Consider the following 19,787-nt stretch of genomic DNA (forward strand, 5'->3'; position numbering starts at 1 on the left):
TACCTACAAAATGCCATCAGATGCGTTGAAACATCTACGCCGAAGACGCCTCGACTGTAGCTAATACACGAGGTGCAAATGCCCCCGAGTGCTGCAAATTCTCTGTTACAGTTTGCATAAAGTCCTGCTCGTCATGTTAATGTCAGTACGATGAAAAATAAAACTTCATAGACGCTTCGTAGCCTACCTGAGCAATTTTCTCGTTCGACTTCTTCACTCCTTCGGCCAGAAGCACAAGGTACATGGCCTCGTCCACTCTCGAGATGTGATACGTTGTCTTCTGTCTTCGTTCTGAGTGCAGGAAGCTACCCATCGCATACGAGGGTAAGTAAACGTCTCAACACTGTTTTCAATACTTGCAGAACTTACACAGGGCGAACCGAGTCAAGTGCGGATCGATTGTCCATGATGAGGCTGACAATGTTCGGCCAGTGATCCAGAGGAGGTGACGAGCCTTCCGGATAGCAGAACACCGCCGGCCAACTACGAAGACCCCAGAGCTCAGAAAAGTCGTTCTGCTCCTCGTTCTCCTCACGGTCCACACGCATGAACAGCGCGTGATTCTGTTGGTCAATAGACCTGCGATGCCCATTTGCCGGTGACGCGCCTCCTCCTCTGGAAGATGCAGGCGAATGTGTGCGACTACTGACTCCTGAAGCGTTAGCAGAACCAGCTAAAGCAATCACTTTTTGGTGTTCCACCTGCTCATCCTGTTTCTCTTGGTCTGTACGGGTATAAAGCGCCTTACTCGAACTCGGACAGCGATAGCCGTTCTCGTAGTAATGCGCGCCCTTGTTCTCAAGCGCTTGTGTCTCCAGAATGAACATGACTCGAATATCACTCCCATCTCCTCGTTGGGCTGAAGCGTAATAGACACAACAACGTTAGAGCGATACACCTCAAATACCAGACACTCAATTGCCTTCTACAACCTCGAGATAGCAGGACGTCCATCAATCCGAGATACGAGATCCCTAGTGGCGTTCTGATAAAGCGAGGCAGCTCCAGCGTCAGGAAATCGGTCTTCTTCTCGAATGGTTCCAGCCAGCGGTGGAAGTACAGCGAGAACTTGGCCACAAGAGAGCGATAAAACCTCTTGGACCACTGGAACACTGGCAGAGCGAAGCCATCGTCTCGTTCCTGTCTTTTCATGGACGATGCCATCATTTCAGCCGCCACTGGGTTGGTACTGCCACCAGCAACACCTCCACCGTTCAAAATACTCTGCGTTCCAAGAGATGTGCCAGCATTACCGCCACTTCCTCCTGTTCCAGTCCCTCCACCCAAAATGGCTTGCTCCAGAGTGATCGTCGGCGTGGACGAGCTCGCACCTATCGAGCTGACGTACGGATCTCCTGGCTTCTGAACGAGGCCACGTCGAATAGGCAACGCAGACGCCAACCCACCTCGTCGCAGTAGACTGCTGTGTGATAATAGACGTCTAAAGGTGCTGTGAGTCTCCGAAGACGCTGGACTGGCACTGTTTAGCGACACGCCCGAGTGATGACCTTCAAGCAAGGCCATTTCGTCCGCAATATCATACGAAGTATCCCCCATATTCGCATATCGGCCACCGCGATATGACACCAGCGACTCAGCTAGCGAGGAAGGAATGCCTGGAATCCCACTGGCATGATGGGACTCTCCACTTAGACTCGAGTTGAGCATGTGGCCACGAGCAAGTGACGAAGAAGACTGGTAGCTTGTATTGGAGTACATCGAGTCCGACGTGACGCCGTAGTTCTCGTCCGATTCATCAAGAAGCAGACCTTCTTCTTCGCCACCAGCACCAAAGTCAACGCCATTGCCTTCGAATAGCGGGTAGTCAGAGACGCCATCGATATGGTCACTCCAGGAGCGCAGCTGAACTTTCAGTCGGTGCAAAGCGACGATTGAGCGCGTGAAATCATACTCCGCCACGCGAACTTCACACTGGATAGCCGCGTGCAAGGTACTCAGCTCCTCGATAGCTGATTGCTTCATCGTCTCCAGCAGCGGGTGATCGAATGCGTCAAAACGCAGCAGCAAATTCTCCAATCGTTTCAGCATCTGAAGGAAATAGTGCTATCAGCTCCAAAAACCAGCTGAAAAGTCTCCACACGTTGCAGTCTTACACTGTGGTAGTCACGAGGCACCGAGGAAAGTGCCAGTCCTCGATAGATCTGTATCATGGGCACACGAAGCTGCCCAAAAGATCCCAAAAAAGGTCAAATCTTGCGTCATCAAATAATTATTTACAAAAAACTCACCGAGAAGAACTCTGCTCCTTGCTCTAGCAACTCAACGTAGTAGTTCATGTCTCCACACATTGCGATCTCCATCATAAGCATGGAGTCCGCTTCGCACTCTTTTTGTCCATCGCGACTTCCATTCGCGTTGCTAATCCCACGGGGCGTCGGAGTGTGCACGGGGAAGTGTCGGCTTTGTCTCGCCACGATGGGCTTCAGCTCGTCTGCCAGGTGGTTCATGAGCACGACCAGCTTGCCATACATTTGCTCGATTGTGTCTGACTGCACCAGCTCCGCCTCCAAATACTTCATTAAGTGATACCTATAGCAACTCAAAGTCAGCGTCGAGCAGTCACACAGCAATCTTCAAGCAACATAACCGACGCACGTGCTCTCACATGACGCGCCGAGCTTCAGCATGACTTTGACAGCATTCCAGCTCTTCCATCGTGTCTCCTCTTCGTCCTCCACGATCAGCAGTGCCTACCAAACCATGTAAGTGCCTTATGCAGACCCCAAATATAAAGGCAATAGCCCAAACGAACCTTTTGATACTGGAACTTCTCCAGTAGGTCGAAAAACGTGGGCAAATACCGCGTAAAGAGATGACCAATGGCGTCGTCCAAGCTCGTGGAGCACGGCGACGATCCCGCTGAATGCGGAGACCCTGGAAGCGGATACAACGGCGAGAGGCTCGAGAAATTGGGCGTCAGCGCGACAGGGCTCGACCCTGCAGACACGTAGCGACGCAGGGACTGCTGCTTCCCCGCGCGGAACGGCTGGTCGCTCCGCACGGCCTTAGCGCTGCGCATGACTTTGGTCGGGATCAAATTTTGTAAAGTGGCGCTAGAGCAACTTAAGTGTGCAACTCTTTTCTGATTTAGCGCAACCTGATCCTTTTTTTTTAACTTCACCTTTCCATTCCACCATTTGCGTCGAACAGTCGCAGAATGTCGTTCGCGCTTGGAGACGTTGTTCGCTTTGACCGTGGGCAGTACAGTCACCTGGCGCTGTATGTGGGTGGCGGTCGAGTCGTTCATCTATGGGGCGAAAGCGATTTTCAGGTGCGCGTGGATTCCGTCCGCTTCGTGCAAAGAGCTGCCGGTTCCGGTTCCGAAGCACCTGAGACGTTTTCAGACGAGTTGGACGAGAGAATGCTCGCTGATCACAATGTACTGCCGCTTAGCGGTGATGAGGTGGTGCAGAGAGCCATGTCGAGACTCGGAGAGACTCAGTACAGCTGCTTGGCGCACAACTGCGAGCATTTCGTGACGTGGGCGCGATATGGGCTCGGTGCGTCGCCTCAGGTGACGTCCAATGCGAATCAGGTGTTGGCAGGGGCCATGGTGGGAGCTGTAGTCGGCGGCATGGCTGGCTTTGTGGTGGGCGGACTCATCTCGTTGTTTGCGAAGGCAGACGCACTTACGACGTCGGCAGGGACAGGTGCGTCAATGGGTACATCAGCAACAGCCTCGTTAAGAGAGGAAGATGAAGAAGAGGTGGATGAACACGTGCGTAGGGCTACTCGTGAGTTATTATGGAACGGGTTACCGGCATCGTGTGCTCCAGCAGCGATGGACGCGATGACTCAGATGGAGAACTGGGTCGAGACACCTCGTCGTGGTGCAGCGAAGGATTCCAAAAGGAAATACACGAATGAACGACACGATGCGCTGGCGAACCGTCTGGCCGAAGAAGAACTACAGTGCAGCATTTGCTACTCGAACTTGCTGTGTGTGCGTGCAGTGGCATTCCCGTGCGATCACTTCACGTGCGCGGTGTGCTACGCGGCGTTTCAAGGAGAGAAATGCTGTCCATACTGCCGACTACCGATTGCGGGTGTGGAGGAGATCCACGAGTCCACGAAGCTTCATGCGAAGCATCTCCTGCATTGGGACGACGAGTAAGCTAGGTTTTGCCTCTCGGAGCGGTCTTGTATTTTTATTACTTTGAAGTAGTTTTTATTTTTTCGTGTTCCAACAGTAAAAAGTTTGAGTCAATATTTTTTTATTCTCGTTGTCCATTTCCCGAAAAATGTTAAATCCTTTATTGTACAAGTCTTCTGACGTTCCGAAGCGGATTCTCCAGGAAATTGCTTCTTTGGAGAAACAATTTCAAATGACTGGGAGCTACCAGTTCTAGTCATCGATGGCAGTTGCCGCGTTTGGACAGCGACCGGATCGCGGCACTGACCTGGCCGCACGCCACCTGCAGTGCAGGCGAACTATTGATTTTTCCAAAAACACAACATTTTTCAAAAACATTCGGCACGAATACTGGGAGTCCCAGTCTGAGACCTTCATATCATAGCGCGATTAACCAAGAATTGGACGCCACCTGCGAATATCGTGGGAATTCTTGTCAAGCTTTGGCAATGCAGTACTGCCGAGGCTCAGATCCTGAGAACAGACCGTGACGCACCGCGACAGGACGGTAACTGTGGAGATTGGCGTGTCGAGCTCCGCCTGATCACACAGTTCTGAGGAACTTGCTTCTACTGTTACGGTATAGTATACGTGGGACGATCGTATTTTTACGCGACAGTTAGTGTATACTGCGTGTATAAGAGAGAGGGGGTTGTCACCTCGAGGTTTCCTCCTCTAATCCCATTCCTTCTCTGTGGGCAACAAGCTCAAGTGTTCCTGCGTTTCCTTCTCTTGTCTCGCGCTCAGCTCTACACTACTGCGGTACCCCGCTAGGTTATGAGCCCAAGCTTCTGTGTGGAGTTACCAGAGAACGTTTAGTACAACACAGTCGAGAATGTCCAGTACGTCGCTTCCGAGTTCAAGTTCTACAACTGGAACTGTAGTTCCTTCGATCGCTACTGCTACGTCGTTGATGGCCTCTGCTGAAGCCACGACGACACAGATACCGGTAGCTTCAGCTACGTCTACACAAGTTGTGTCATGTGTGACGAGTGGAGTCTCTGGAGTTGTATCTACAGCTACTGCGGGAGCTGTGACTACCGGTGGAATGTCGGGTGGAGTCGCTAGCGGTGTTGCTAGTGTTCCTGGAGTTAGTGGTGGAGGATATAACGTTGGTGGCTTTAATTTTGGAGGAATTACACCAGGGCAAGGTGGATTTGGCCTGCCTCGTGTTGGCTTTGGCGCGTTGCCAGTGAAAATGGACAATGTACCTAAAATGAAAGGAAGTTTTGATCTGTATGCAGCTCACTTGCGAGCGCTTTTGACTCGGCTGAATTGTTGGAGTGTGGTTGACGGTAGTTTCGATCCGAATATTCCAGTCGAACAGATTAACTTCGCTGCCAGGAATAACATCGCCCGTGAAGCTACTTTGTCTGATGTTCCAGCTCAAGATGCAGAGATGATTTGTCAAGAGGAGACTGCTCAAGCGATGTGGAATTCATTTGTGGATAAACAAACTAAACGCAACTACATTTTTGCTAGAGCAGAGTTTTATTCGCATGTGTATACAGCGGATAAGGGCATGGATCAATGGTTACGCGAGATGGAATCAATGCGACGCCAATTGCTACACTATGGTAGACGTGTGACGGATGAAGACTATGCTGAGACTCTTCTTGGTCATGTGGCACGAACACATCGTGATGTTGTTCGTCAGTTCTCAAAACACTATGTGGTTCGAGGTGATGGTGCATCAGTCCGACCTGTACCTACTGCGACTCAGGTGATGAACGCCTTACGCGCTGAGTCAGCTCTGGATGAGAAGATTGGCTCGGAGGAGCAGTTGCCTGCTGGAATAGCTGCATGTGGACGCGAGTCTACACAACACAAAGAGAAGAAGCAAAATTCAGGTAAAGGCAAGCGCAAAAGAACTTTTCGCGGTAAAAAGCAGAAGGATGCTAAACAAGTTGGCAAGAAAACTGGAAAGCAAGACTGTTTTCACTGTGGAGAAGTTGGTCACCTACGTCCAAACTGTCCGAATCGTGATGAAGATTCATCTGATGATCGAGCAGCTGGAATTTCGTCTGAAGGATCGGAGCGCAAACGTTGGCAAAACCGGTCTGGTGGTGACTGTAAAAGTAAGAAGAAGGAGAAGAAGATTAGTGCTGTTGGATGTATTTCTCGCGAGTCATTGATGGTTGCTTCGGTGTCGAATGCAGCAAGTGATGACATTGAGTGGGCTTTGGATTCTGCGAGTGATGTACATGTGTGTAACCAACTGGAGTTGCTGTCTCAATTGCAGCAAGACTCCAAGCACGTCTTTCAGGGCTATGATGGTAATATTACTGATAACGAGAGAATAGGTAATGTGAACATCAAGGTGATGAACAACAACCAGCCGCATCAAGAAGTATCACTGCAACTGGAGAACGTTCTGTTGAAGTCTTCAGCTCCGGATAATCTTCTGAGTCTTGATGCACTGGAGAACGCTGGATGGTCGTTGAAGACAGCTCGACGTGATTCACAACCTGACAAAAGGTCGTCTACAGCTACTGTTTGCGAAGTCTCGTGGTAGATACCGTTTGAAGACAACTGCTAGTGCAGTTTATCATGTTCCAGCAGTGAACCAGCGTGACCGTAGAGAAGCTGCAACGTCGCTTATACGTTGGCATCTCCGGTTTGCACATCCAAATCTCCCAGCTCTACAGCAAATGGCAAAACAACAAGTTACAACCGGAATGGAAGAGAACTTGAATGATGATGCTGAAATTCCTTGCTGGAGTTGCAAGTCGGCGAAGATGACTCGGATGTCATACAAGAAGACCTTGACTCGCCGTGCTACCAAGCCTTATCAGAAGCTGATGTCTGATATGTGCTACGTTGGTATTGCGACCTATGATGGATACATGCACTTCCAACTGGTGCAAGATGAGGCCACGCGATATCTTTGGGGCTTCTTGCTAAAGAGGAAGGAAGATGCAACTGAAGCAGTTATAGCTCACGTGAATTGGCTTTTGTCTCAAAGACACAAGATACAAGTGTTCAATTCAGATCAAGGCCGTGAACTCCTGAACAAGAAGCTGCGTTTGTTTCTTCATAGTCATGGTGTCGAGTACACATGGACCAATGCTTACAGTCCGGAGGAGAACGGATTGGTGGAGAGAATGAACGGAGTTATTATGGCGAGAGTGCGTTGTCTACTTACAACTGCAGATATGCCGTATCTCTTGTGGGGCGAAGCCTTCAGCTTTGCGATTGAAGTGGGTAACATTTGTGCTTTGAGTGCTTTGAATGGAGAGAAGCCATACTTTCGACGCTTTGAAGAGCGGCCGGATGTATCTGCGTTGCGTACGTGGGGTTGTTTGACTTACGTTTTCACACCAAAGGTGCTTCGTATGTCGAAACTGGAGAATCCTGGCAAACCTGCATTGCTCATGGGGTACGCCAAGCACTCAGAAAGTTATCGTGTGTTGAGTTTGGTAACTGGTAATATTCAAGAGGTTCGTTCTGTGGACTTTCATGAAGACTGGACGGTGGAACGCAGCTACGTAGAAGGCTTGCTGAACAATCGCTACAATAAAGGGCATCAAGTGCTACCAGCGATTATTCCATTTGTCCGTTTACCAGTGCTGTCGTCTACGACGAAAGATTCGTCGATCCACGATGAAGTTCGTACAAAACGACGCCATTGCGATGGTGGTATTGGTGATACTAATTCTCATTACACTGAGGTGCGGTCTTCTCCGGCATGTCCAGGTGCGCCTGACAGGCTGCCGTTGATTGAGGCTGAGATGTTTCCTGTTGCGACAGGAGATCAGTTATTACAGCGTGAAGCTAACCCTTCTCGTGTAAAGTGGACTGATAGTGAAGGTCAAGAAGGTGACACAGACATGAATTTGCCTAACAGCGATTCAGTGGCTGAGCCTCCTGTGGCTTCACACACATCACCTTCAGTGGGGAAAGAGAGGGTAGTCACTGATGCAGACGTTGAGTATGATGATATGGAGGACAAGGAACCAATTGCGATTGGTGATCCGTCTAGTCCAGTGGATAAAGTTGATGATGCGATCAGAGACAGCGAGAGTGAAGATGATGTTATGATGAATGACACAACGGAGTCGTTTCGGCGCTCACATCGCACTCGCTGGCCTAGCTCACGCTACAAGGACTTTGAAGTAGAGCTTCCACTCAGTTTGATGATTGAGGCCGTTAACTCAATTATGGAACCACAAACGCTGGAAGAAGCATTGTCTGCTCCTGATGCAGATCAGTGGATCCAAGCACTGAAGAAAGAATATGGAGACCTGATGAGAAATAATACTTGGGAACTAGTGGAGAGACCAAAGGGCAAGAAGGTGCTGACAAGTCGATGGGTGTTTGTGCGAAAACGCGATGCTCACGGAAACTATGTTCGCCACCGTGCCAGAATCACTATCGAAGGGTGTCAACAACGATATGGGGTGAGCTTCTGGGAGACATACTCTCCAGTTGTCGCACAAGAGGCTGTAAAGTTTATCCTACTATTGGCACTTCATTTGGGGCTCTCTTGTCGTCATGTGGACTTCGTGACAGCATTCTTGAATGGACCGATTGGTGACGTTGATATTTACATGGAAATGCCAGAATATTTTGATGATGGATCCGATCGAGTTTGTAAGTTGCTGAGGAGTTTATTTGGATTGAAGCAGGCGCCAATGATATGGTACCAGACACTGGACAAGTATTTGAGGTCGCTAGGCTTTCGTCGATCGAAGATGGATGGAGGCATTTACGTTCGCTCAGTGGGAGGCAGCCCAATATTTGTGTCGGTTTATATCGATGATTTGATTATCGCTGGCACTGAGGAGAATATTGAGTTGGTGCTTCGAGAACTTCGAGCCAAGTTTAAGATTAAGGACTTGGGTCCTGTCAAAGATCTGTTGCATATGGAGATTTCATATGTTCCAGGTGATGTTTTGTGGATGTCTCAAAGTGGCTACATTGATAAGGTGCTGAAACGCTTTGGTATGGAAGATTGTCGGCCAGTGGCTACACCACAAGCTACAGGAAATTTACCTGATACTGTAGATGATGATGAACCTGGAGTTAACGATCCGAGTATACCCTATCGTGAGTTGGTAGGATCTCTTCAATACTTGGTGCAAGGCACTCGCCCTGAGCTAGCAAATGCTGTGCGAACTCTAGGGAAGTATTTGAAAAGGTATACTAAGGAACACTTTGTGATGGCGAAACGAGTACTGCGTTACTTACGAGGCACTCGTGACTATGGGCTTTTGTGGAAGAAACCTGCAAACTCGGATTTGCATTTTACAGCTTATGCTGATGCTGATCTTGGAAATGAAAAAGATGATCGCAGATCGATCACAGGTTTTGTACTTCAGATGAATGGATGTACTTACGCCTATAAGAGCCACAAGCAGTCGATCACTCAGGATGATACATGCAGTGCTGAGCTCATTGCTGCTGCAGAATGTTTTGTGATGATTGTGTGGACCCATAATCTTTGCGAAGAACTCAAACTTTGTCGTCGTCGTCCAACTGTGCTGTTTCAAGACAATCAGTCGACGATTAAAGTTATTAAATCTACGAAGGGAAACTACAAAGTCAAAGGCGTGGATTTAAAGTATCACAAGGTGAAAGATCTCTATGAACGGGGTGACTTTGATGTACGTTACTGCCCTACGGCTGAAATGCTTGCAGATATATTTACGAAACCACTTGGATCAACTCAATTTTCCAAGTTGCGCAAGCTATTGAATGTGGTACCGCTACCATTAATGGAGAGTGATGCTACTAAGGATGACTAAGTTGTTGTTATACGAGGATGGTAGAATGGCGGATCCCGAAGTGGGAGTGTGGAGATTGGCGTGTCGAGCTCCGCCTGATCACACAGTTCTGAGGAACTTGCTTCTACTGTTACGGTATAGTATACGTAGGACGATCGTATTTTTACGCGACAGTTAGTGTATACTGCGTGTATAAGAGAGAGGGGGTTGTCACCTTCGAGGTTTCCTCCTCTAATTCCATTCCTTCTCTGTGGGCAACAAGCTCAAGTGTTCCTGCGTTTCCTTCTCTTGTCTCGCGTTCAGCTCTACACTACTGCGGTACCCCGCTAGTAACGACTTCGACGTTAGCTGCAAGGAGATAAACCATAACGCATCAAGAGCAAAACATTCCGGCTGTCGGCGGTAGTGGCGCTGACGGAGAGAAAGGGTGCTGCTTATCACCCTTAGGTCACGTGGACCTATTACTTCAATCGGAAACAATGAAGAATCTGGTGGAGCTCTCGATTACGGTCTTTTTCTTCCTGCCTGTGTACTCGCTAGTCCACACTCTTTTACTTACCCCCACTTTGTCAAGGACAGTTGCTTTCATAAATCCTTGGACCAAAGCTGGGTACCAGAAACTTAAAGACTATGCTTCGTTTTTTCGAGGAAGTATTCATTAAACCGATGAGGCACCTGCTGTTTCAATTTTATCAAACGGAGAGACCGCCCAGCCGAGCGTATCTGGCGTACTCGTCTTTGGCGGTAGAGGCTCTGATCGGCGCTCGCTTTAACGTTGACGCGCTTGATGAAATTTGCTTATGCCTGCATTCTCCAGTGGCATACTTCTCATTTTCGGATTTACAATCGTTACAAGATGATTATCGGGCTTGATAAGTCAATATATCGAGAGAGTGCTGCTGCAAGGTGTTGCCACCGAAAAGTTTTGTATGAGACCACTCGAACAGAGTAATACCAAATGCTATGCATTAGTTGGATCATTCTGATTTTAAGATGATCCAAGCGGCATTCGAGATCAAGAATGAATTGATGCTGCCACCCTTTTGAAGACTTTTCTGGCAGTTGATGGTGTACCTCTGCAAGACTGACTACGGGTTCAAGCAGATTGATATCGACGTAGCGCAGTATGTTAGAAAGATCGCTCAGCAAAAGTTATGCAAAGGGTGAGTATTCACGATGACATCCCTGCTTAATAAAAAAACAATAACCAACAAACACGCTTAAACTGACAATGTACTTCATACGCCTCCATCATTAGAGTTATTGCATGTATGTATATGTATAATACATTTGTTTTTTTGTTTTTAGACATGAAACAGTTGGCGGTGACCCGGGTCACACCAATGACCCGGTACTCAACTATTCTGTCATAAAACATATGCATTATTTAAGTTTCTGTAATCAGGCAATGCCGACTATCCTTTCCTTGCTGCACTGCAGCTTCGATCCAACGTCCGAGTTAAGCTAAATGATGTCGTTCCTTAAATATGTGGTGTCGCCTTCAATATCTGAGGCTGCCGATACTGATTGTTGTTATTGGCGTCGACTGCGTGGTCATTAGTCATCACTGTGCTGCTAGAAGTGCCCGAATTCGAATCATCGATATGCAGGCTGCTTGGTGTTTGTGGACGCGGTGTCAGAAAGCGCAGGATAAATGTGAATTTCGTTGTATGAGCTTGTTGCTTCCGAGGTCATCCAATTGGTCGCTTTGCTTGCACTCCTACAGCTACTTCTCTCTTCGTACTTCTTGCACCTTTGTAAGCGTCACTAGACTCGTCCTTATTCTCGCTGAATGCTGATTCATCCGGATTGTAAGTTAAATACTCGGCAGGAATCGAGAAATATTTTAACGACAACGATTTGCGCTTTACTGCTCAGCTTTCCCAGTGCCAAGTAGCACGCTCAAATGCAGTAAGTCGATTCCGAGGCTTTTGTTTCTTCCGTGGTGCAGTCTGACTCGAGCCACCTGTGCCGCCAGCTCGTCGTTCTGTGGTAGGAGGGTCGCTCATTTGAGCGAGCAGTGAAAGGATCGCAGTCCAAACGAGAAATGGTACTTAATTACCTGGTGCTAAAATGAAATAAATATTTCAGATTTTGCTCAAATAAAAGTTGGTGACCCGGGTCACCGCCAATTGGTTCATACGAGTTTTTGGAGACAACGCTGTTAACGTACTAGAGTGGACTACATGTCATGTAGTCCACTCTAGTACGTTAACAGCGTTGTTTCCAACATCCTCGGAAAAGAAATGTGGGGGGTCTGCTCAAGAGTCTTTCTGTGGGCCAAACTACTATTGCTTTGGTCTTTTGTGACGCCCGGGAGCTTGGCGAACTGATGTCGCTGGCTAAGTCGATGCGTTAGAGGGAAAAAAAGCCTGGCCTCTGCAGCCTATGTCCAGCACGTTTAGCAACGTCGATTGATTCGTCTGGTCGACAGCAGAGAAAGATTCATCCAGCACCACGATACGTGACGGCCGCAGCACAGCACGCGCAAGACACAACATCTGCCGTTCACCCAAACTCCAATTCTCTCCGTTGTCGGACAGCTCGGCTTCGAGGTTGGCCATGCTGCCCTTAAGTCCACATCTACGCAGCGCGTCTAGCAGCGCGACGTCACCGAACTCGTTGAACGGATCCAGATAATTACGGACCGAACATCTGTAGAATAATGGCGACTGTGGGATAATGCACACGTTGGTACGCAATGCATTCAACGTCAGCAACGACGCATCAATCCCATCGACAAGAATGCGTCCTTTAACCAACGGGTGAACCCGAAACAGTGCCATCGCCAGCGAGCTCTTGCCTGATCCAGTACGTCCCACCACGCCAATCTTTTCACCACCTTGTACAGAGAAGCTCACATCACAGAGCGCCAGCGATTGCTTGTCGTCACTCGACGAACTAGCGTAGCTGAACGATACATTCTCGAACACAACATCACCGCGGGTTGGCCAGCTCGCCGGGATAGACAGCGGGTTACCTTCGTAACTCTGCAACTCCGGCTCGATCAGTCCGTACTTGCGGACTCTCTCAACATTCAGTAAACACAGCGCAACTTCCAGCAACTTGGAGCTCAGCGTGTACACATCCGAGTTGATAGTGTAGACATAGTACAGCATCAGACCTAGTTCAGCTGGAGACACGTTGTTCATAGACAACAATATCATCAGCAGCAACATGTGAATGCCCAGCACACGATCGCAGCGGATCAACACGAATCGGTTGAACGCCTCGGTGTGATACTGCCCCTTCATCACTTCATCCGACAGCACGCCATGTTCCACTCGGAAGCGATTGATTTGCTGTCGACCGAATGCACGGATCGTCGCCGAGCCGTCCAGAGCCTCCGAGATGAAGTTCAGGTTGGCAGCTTCTGCACGGAACGAAAGCTGCCCAACGTCATGAATTCTTTGATCACATACAGCACGATCAGAAGGATGCTGGTGCCCGCAGCGCCCGTGAAATACCAAAGAATCGCATCAGCAGCGAGAATCGTCACTGCCGAGCGAAACATGGCCATAAACGCCAGCGCGAACGTCGTATCCAGCACACGAACGTCATTGAAATAGCGATTGAAGAGCTCTCCCACTGGTGTTGAGTAGAAGAACGTCATCGGAGCACGCAGAAGAGCTGCTGTCATCTCGTGGAACATGAGGTTGGCGGAGTTAGCCATCGCATGAGCGTGCAGCACAGAGCTGGCGAATCCCGAGATCATTGAGCTGAGCACTAACGCACCGTATACATTCGCTGAGTGTTGCATCGACGAGACATCTCCCTGATCCACGCGGCCACTCCATTTCATTAGAAAAACGTCCTTGGAAGTGACTGCGACAGCGTAGAGAACGAGAAAAAACTTGGCTGGAACGTGGTATCGTATGCACTTGTTGCCTTTCAAGAGCATTTTCCACGTCTTGCGCGAGAACCACTCCTCCTTCCACTTGAACTTCCTTGCTACTTTTAGCCCAACACACTCCGACGTCACAGGTACCTGCGTACTGATCGATTTCGCTGGTGTTTCAGTAGCTTTTGGCTTCACAAGCATCGCTGTTGACGACAGTGGTAGTGCAGCAGACTCCCACAGCACAAGATCACGTGGATGAGCTGCGTTCTTCTTCTCGTCTTGTCGGTCCTCGCTCTTCCACGGAGGCAGTGAGTTCCGTGGATCAGCTCTTCTGGACGGATGACGATCGAATTCCCACCCTTTTTCAGCAGACTCAACGACGACCGTGAGGTCTTCAATACGAAGCACATGATCCACGAAACTAGATGCCGACAGCTCGCGGTTATGAGTCACCATGAGCACCGTCTTGAACCGCAGTAGCTCCACAATACACTTGGTGAAAATGTCGTTCTGGACGATAGCATCAACACTAGCCAAAGGGCAGTCCAGTAAATACACGTCCGCGTCGGCGTAACACGCACGTGCTAACGCGATACGAGCCTTTTGTCCACCCGACAGGTTAATACCCTTCGGTCCCACCTGTGTAGTGTCACCCTCTGGTAACATCCGCAGGTCATCCTTCAGACAGCACGCTTCGACCACACACCAGTACTTCTTGTAGTCAAATGCCGACCCAAAAAGGATGTTGTCACGAATACTCAACGTCTGTAGCCACGGTTCCTGTGCGCAGTACGCGACTCGGCAATCTCCCGCAATAGAAACGTTTCCATCCAGACACTTGATATCGCCCAATAAAGCATTGAGTATAGTGGACTTGCCAGCGCCTGCCTTTCCTTGAATCATAGCCAATTGGCCTCGCCGTAAACGGAACGAGACGTTGGCCAGCAACGCCTTCCCTTCTTCTGTTGACTCGCCAAAACACGCATGTTCCATGGCCACCACAGTTTCTGGTGCACTGGAGCTGGTAGTACTCAGCTGAGGTCGTCTACTATCCTCTGCCTGGCTTCGAGCACTAGCTTTAGCATCGCATTCACTCAAGAAGCTGTCAATCTTGCAGAAAGATGCTTGGCCTTTACTCGCGACGTCGAAAAGTAGCGCGATATTGGAGAAGTGCGTCTTGATGCGACGTAGCAGCAATAACGCCGGGAAAACTCGAGCTGGAGACAACGCACTTAAATCTTGCAGCGCAACCCACCCGAAGATGAATATAGAAGCCAAGTTAGGTGAGTCCACCCCCACGCAATACTGCAATGCAGCCACCACGTTGACCCTGCGACGCTCTCGGTTCTCCTCCTTCCGGGCGCGTTCAATCTTCTCCTGCATCTTGTCCTCCCAGGCGTTGAGTTTGACCATCTGAATGCCCTTGAAGCACTCGTGAATCACATTCAGTCTCGCTTCGACCTTCTTCTGCAGCTTGCGACGTAGTCGACTCCCAGAAGCTGATAGGAACTTTGCAAACACTGCCATGAACAGGAAAGCGATCGCCACGGGTTTGAACTTGATGCCGATCACCTGCACGAGGATACAGAGCTCAAATATAATCTGCAGCACGCTCCGCCACAAGAACTGCAAGTGGTTCACCATTTTCGCCACATTCACCACATCTTCAGCGTACAGATGCGCCACTTCCGCCATCCTCTTCTTGCCGCTCTCACTGTCGTAGCTTCCAGCTGCATGGCCTGGAATATGCTCCGGCTGGCTGATAGTATTCTCGAACACGAGTGCACGTAGCGCCCCCATGATCTTTATGTGGATCTTGAAGCCCAAAAAGTGGCTGTGACAGTGGAGAAGCACTTCACCTAGTGCTGTGACGTATTGTAGACCTAGTACAGCGTAAATCTGCGTCTGTGTATACTCTTTGGAGATGGCCATAGTCAGTAGCATGTATAGCAGAACGGGTGTAGAGGCGTCACACAGAAGACTGACGAACTGCAGAGTCCAACAGATTGCCAGGTTCCACCTGTGGGTCTGGAAAATTGCGCGTTTGATTCTGCACATTGATCGACACTCGTGGCTCTGTGCGTAGACTTCTCGGAAAGCGGCGGAGGCCTCGGCGCTCGTGTGCTCCGGCGTGAGGTCCCATACCTGACTCGCGTCTAGCTCACTGTGTAGTAGTTTCTTGTCGAAGAACTCGAAGAACAGTTTACGCCACCACGCGGTGGTTGGGGACTCCGGATGTAGCGCGTTTAATGGAGGCTTGGACATTTCGCTGACGACGGGGTTTTCAGCCTTCTGCTGCGACTTCTGGGCCGGTCGTGGCGATTCTTGGGTGCAGTTTGAGCTTGAGAAGGTGCCGTACTCGGTCTCGCGGCCTTGTGCGGCCCCCTTAGCGCCGTCGCCGTCGTCTGGAGGCGAGCGAAGCGGCATAGTGGCGTCCAGGTGTAGAATTTGAAATGATTACGTGGTGCACACAACGTGTGTTGCTCTTGTTTTGAGCAACATTAGAGCAACTCAGCAACTTCAACTGTGTGTGGTTCAATACGAAGCACTTCGTATTAATAGTAATGAATCATTGTGTTAAACTGCTGCAGAGCTGCAATTGCAAGCTTCATTATACTGAGGGAGAGGTCATCTACAAAGTTGACACGGCTGCCTCGTTTTAACACACGCATCTACCTATATGGCGGGGGACTTAAGGTCCTGCACCGAGGAGTACTTGGCCGAGAGCATGGGTGCCGAGAGGCTGTCCCCGTGAAGAGGAAGGCTCTGACCCATCAGTTGACTCCAGTTGTCGCGCGATTCGGCGTTGAAGTGTCCGTAGACAAAGTAAGAGAGAGCGCCAACACCCATCCAGGCGACACTTAGACCCAGAGCCAAATGGCCGATCTGCGCGATCATGTACCAGTCGGCGAGGATGCAGATCGTCGGAATGAACGGCACCAACGGGGCGGCGAACAAACCGGGCGCATTGGCTGATTGCGGGCACTTGACGAAGAGAATTACCGAGATTCCGACGGTGATAACGAGGAAAATAATAGCGAGAACCAGACACGCAGTCGAAGAGTTGTTCTCGTATCCTTCCTGGTAAAGGAAGGCCGTGCATCCAGCGGTCACGACGAGCGCTGCAATCAGGAGCGGAGACAGCTTCGGCGACTGTGGCTTCATTCGCGCCAGCGTGAGGGAGACGTTTGCAATGATGAACGACATCATGACACCGAAGTTGACAATGTCCCAGAGGGTATCGAAGGGCACCACGATGGCAATCACCGTGAAGAACAGACCCGTGATGAGCGTGTTCTTGAACAAGTTGCCCTTGGAATCCACCTCAGCGAAGACACGAGGCAATAGTCCGTCACAGGCGAGTGCGTAATTCAAGCGAGGCTGCGCCAAGAAGCCAATGAGTGCTACGACGGGCATCGTCACCACTTCACCAGCACGGACGATAGTTCCCGCCCATTTCCAACCGTGGCCTTCAAAGCCATCGCCGAAACTGCCAGCATCGACGTAAGTCACCAAGCCGGCGAGAACCAGGGAGCAGAGCGCACTAAGAACCATTGTGCCGATCACAACGGACATAACGGCAATTGGCATGATCTTCTTCGGGTTCTTGGCCTCGCCTGCGAGACAACAAATCTCATCAAAGCCAACGTAGCCGAAGAACGCCTGCGAAGTGCCAGTGATAATGCCCTGCGTTCCGAACGCCGTCGTACCCTCCAGATCAGAGCGTGTAGGGACGAATGGAGAGAGGTTGTCCGGGTTCATGGCACTGAAGCCGGCGATGATGATAAAAGCCACGACGACGATCTTGACTATCGTTACGGTGTTCACAAAAGCTTTGCCAAATCGAACGCCCATTAACAGCACCACCATACTCAGGAACTGGATGAGACCACCGCTGAGATTAGCAGACTGCAGGTTGAGCCAGTGGAAGCTCTTGTCCGGGTACTCAACGAGCAGCCACTCCTCGACCTTGTCCCCCCAGCTACGCGCAACACCAGCACCAGACACAGCGTACTCGAGAGTCAACAGCCATGCAGCGACGACAGCAGGGAGCTCTCCAATCGTGTGGTAGGCGTACGCGTATGTACTTCCAGAGGACGGAACACGGGTAGACAGCTCCATGTACGCAAGCGCATTGAGACAGCAGATAACGCCACCAATAAGCCAACTGACGACGGCAGCGGGGCCAGCAGTCTCCGAGATGATGGAACCGGCGGTGGAGAAGATACCGCTGCCGATGGTACCGCCAATACCGATACAGCAAAGGTCGAACAGATTGAGTGTGCGCGGGATGTCCTCCTTGATCTCCTCGGCTTGAATCACCGACATGGGCTTAGTCCGCCACAGCGCCGAGAAACCCATGGCCGTTGTATGTATATATCTGTTGGGGTGAGAGTAGCGACGATCGCTTGCTGTCTCTTACGCCGACAAAAGAAGAATGATCTCGTGAGTGCCTGAGCTTGACCGTGAGGCGGTGCTCGAGCCTCGGCGACATGGAGCTTGCTCCTAGCGAAAAAAAAACGAATCCCTTACGCACAGAGCCACCCAATGGAGCAGCTCTCCATGCGCTTGTCACGTCTGGACTCGTCAAATTTGAACAGAATTCCTCGTCTTTGGCCATTTAGAAGTCCGGATAGATGGGGATTTCGCACTTGTTATGCATCATAATGTCATCTTGTGGGGGAAGAGATGGTGCCGTCGAGTCCGAGCGCTTGACAACGAGAGCTTCTCAAAATGGCTGGAGCAGAGCTCCCTCAGTGCTGAGCACTGCTGACGGTTGCCTTATCGGTATATCCCGTCAGTGTTACGACTGCTACATGTATTGCATCTTGTTCGCAGTGCAAGGCGGCGAGCTTTGCGGGATTGATGACTCACTTTAGTCTCTGGTATTCGTCCAGAAATAGCGAAAGGTCGCGTTATTCCACTGGAATAAAGTACTGGAATATCGATCGGTAATCTACCCGTCATTTATTTAGATTTTTCCCAGATACCGGTACTTGTTCTAAGCCTTGCGCTATTTTTAATCCGGCTGAAGTCATGCTCAAAGTTTAGTGCAACATTATGCTTTCCGCAAACTTTCACAGGTTTGATTGGACATAAATTCCAGTATTTCCAGCGAATCACGTCCAAAGTTGAAATAGCGGAGGCCGTAGCAAGCATGAGCACGACAGCGAAGGACCTGCCGCGCGGCTGGAAGGAGGTGCAGAGCAAGAGCCGACCTGGAAAGGTGTATTTCCTGCACCTCAAGAGCGGCGAGAAGACATGGAAGCTCTCACACGTGCACGCCAAGGAGCGCGAATTCAGACACCGCGCTGCGGCTGACACGAAAAAGCGCCGTTCAGCCGACGGCTCCGGCCCGGAGAGCGTTCAGGTATGTGGCTCTTGTTAAAACGACGCACCGATGGGTCGTAGTATTAATATGATCATGATGACGTGGTTTGTGCTGAAATTCACTGCAGGCGCTGCATATCCTCGTGAAACATTCTGGATCCAGGAGACCTTCCTCCTGGCGACAGGAGAACATCACTCGCAGCAAAGCGGTGGCGGAGGCTAAGGCAGGTGGCATCCGCGATAAATTACTGGCATGTATGGAGGCCAACGCTGTACGTTTGCGCAGGAAGATGAGGTTATTTGAGTATAACGAGTGGAATTAACTCGAATCTGTGAATTGCAGAGACCAGCCGAGGCACTACGCGAGCTTTTTGAGGCAATTGCTAAGGAAGAAAGTGACTGTAGCAGGTTCGTGTATTGAAAGTATGGAGTCTTGTGTTGCTGTTGGTCACGTTTCTGTGTTCCTCTAGTGCGAAGCGCGGCGGTGACCTGGGGCCGTTCACGCGCGGCAAGATGACTCCTTCGTTTGAAAAGGCTGCGTTTGCTCTTAAAGTTGGCGAACTCAGCGACTTGGTGGAAAGCGACAGTGGTGTCCATGTCATCCTCCGCATCGCATAACTAAACTCTCATCTCAGTCCTGTGATGCCTTTAACCTGCTGTTCTCCCCTGTCGAAGACATTGCGTCCACACTAACGACAAGACCTTAGGTTTGCACATATTCTACGACTACAGTAGC

At 50.1% G+C, this 19,787-nt stretch overlaps 5 protein-coding genes across 5 annotated transcripts; 2 read left to right on the top strand and 3 right to left on the bottom strand.

Moving 5' to 3' along the window:
* Positions 1-34: 34 nt before the first annotated feature.
* PITG_11119 (uncharacterized protein) lies at positions 35-3,040 on the bottom strand (the record flags this gene model as incomplete). The annotated part of the gene is made up of 10 exons (XM_002901846.1): positions 35-124; positions 188-305; positions 370-859; positions 933-1,205; positions 1,254-2,049; positions 2,115-2,183; positions 2,250-2,338; positions 2,390-2,550; positions 2,617-2,711; positions 2,774-3,040. 10 exons carry the CDS (start codon positions 3,038-3,040, stop codon positions 35-37), a joined length of 2,448 nt encoding a protein of 815 aa, XP_002901892.1.
* A 138-nt stretch (positions 3,041-3,178) lies between these two features.
* PITG_11120 (uncharacterized protein) lies at positions 3,179-4,135 on the top strand (the record flags this gene model as incomplete). Its single annotated transcript, XM_002901847.1, has 1 exon — positions 3,179-4,135. One exon carries the CDS (start codon positions 3,179-3,181, stop codon positions 4,133-4,135), a length of 957 nt encoding a protein of 318 aa, XP_002901893.1.
* Positions 4,136-12,280: 8,145 nt separating this feature from the next.
* PITG_11121 (ATP-binding Cassette (ABC) Superfamily) lies at positions 12,281-15,520 on the bottom strand (the record flags this gene model as incomplete). Its single annotated transcript, XM_002901848.1, has 5 exons — positions 12,281-12,427; positions 12,489-13,268; positions 13,379-14,727; positions 14,815-15,170; positions 15,342-15,520. 5 exons carry the CDS (start codon positions 15,518-15,520, stop codon positions 12,281-12,283), a joined length of 2,811 nt encoding a protein of 936 aa, XP_002901894.1.
* Positions 15,521-16,396: 876 nt separating this feature from the next.
* Positions 16,397-18,082, bottom strand: PITG_11122 (Amino Acid-Polyamine-Organocation (APC) Family; the record flags this gene model as incomplete). Its single annotated transcript, XM_002901849.1, has 2 exons — positions 16,397-17,683; positions 17,729-18,082. 2 exons carry the CDS (start codon positions 18,080-18,082, stop codon positions 16,397-16,399), a joined length of 1,641 nt encoding a protein of 546 aa, XP_002901895.1.
* A 796-nt stretch (positions 18,083-18,878) lies between these two features.
* On the top strand, positions 18,879-19,472 carry PITG_11123 (peptidyl-prolyl cis-trans isomerase NIMA-interacting 1; the record flags this gene model as incomplete). Its single annotated transcript, XM_002901850.1, has 3 exons — positions 18,879-19,091; positions 19,180-19,323; positions 19,395-19,472. 3 exons carry the CDS (start codon positions 18,879-18,881, stop codon positions 19,470-19,472), a joined length of 435 nt encoding a protein of 144 aa, XP_002901896.1.
* Positions 19,473-19,787: the final 315 nt, after the last annotated feature.

Source organism: Phytophthora infestans, genomic scaffold (genome assembly GCF_000142945.1).
Source record: "Phytophthora infestans T30-4 supercont1.19 genomic scaffold, whole genome shotgun sequence".
Taxonomy (NCBI): Eukaryota; Oomycota; class Peronosporomycetes; order Peronosporales; family Peronosporaceae; genus Phytophthora; species Phytophthora infestans.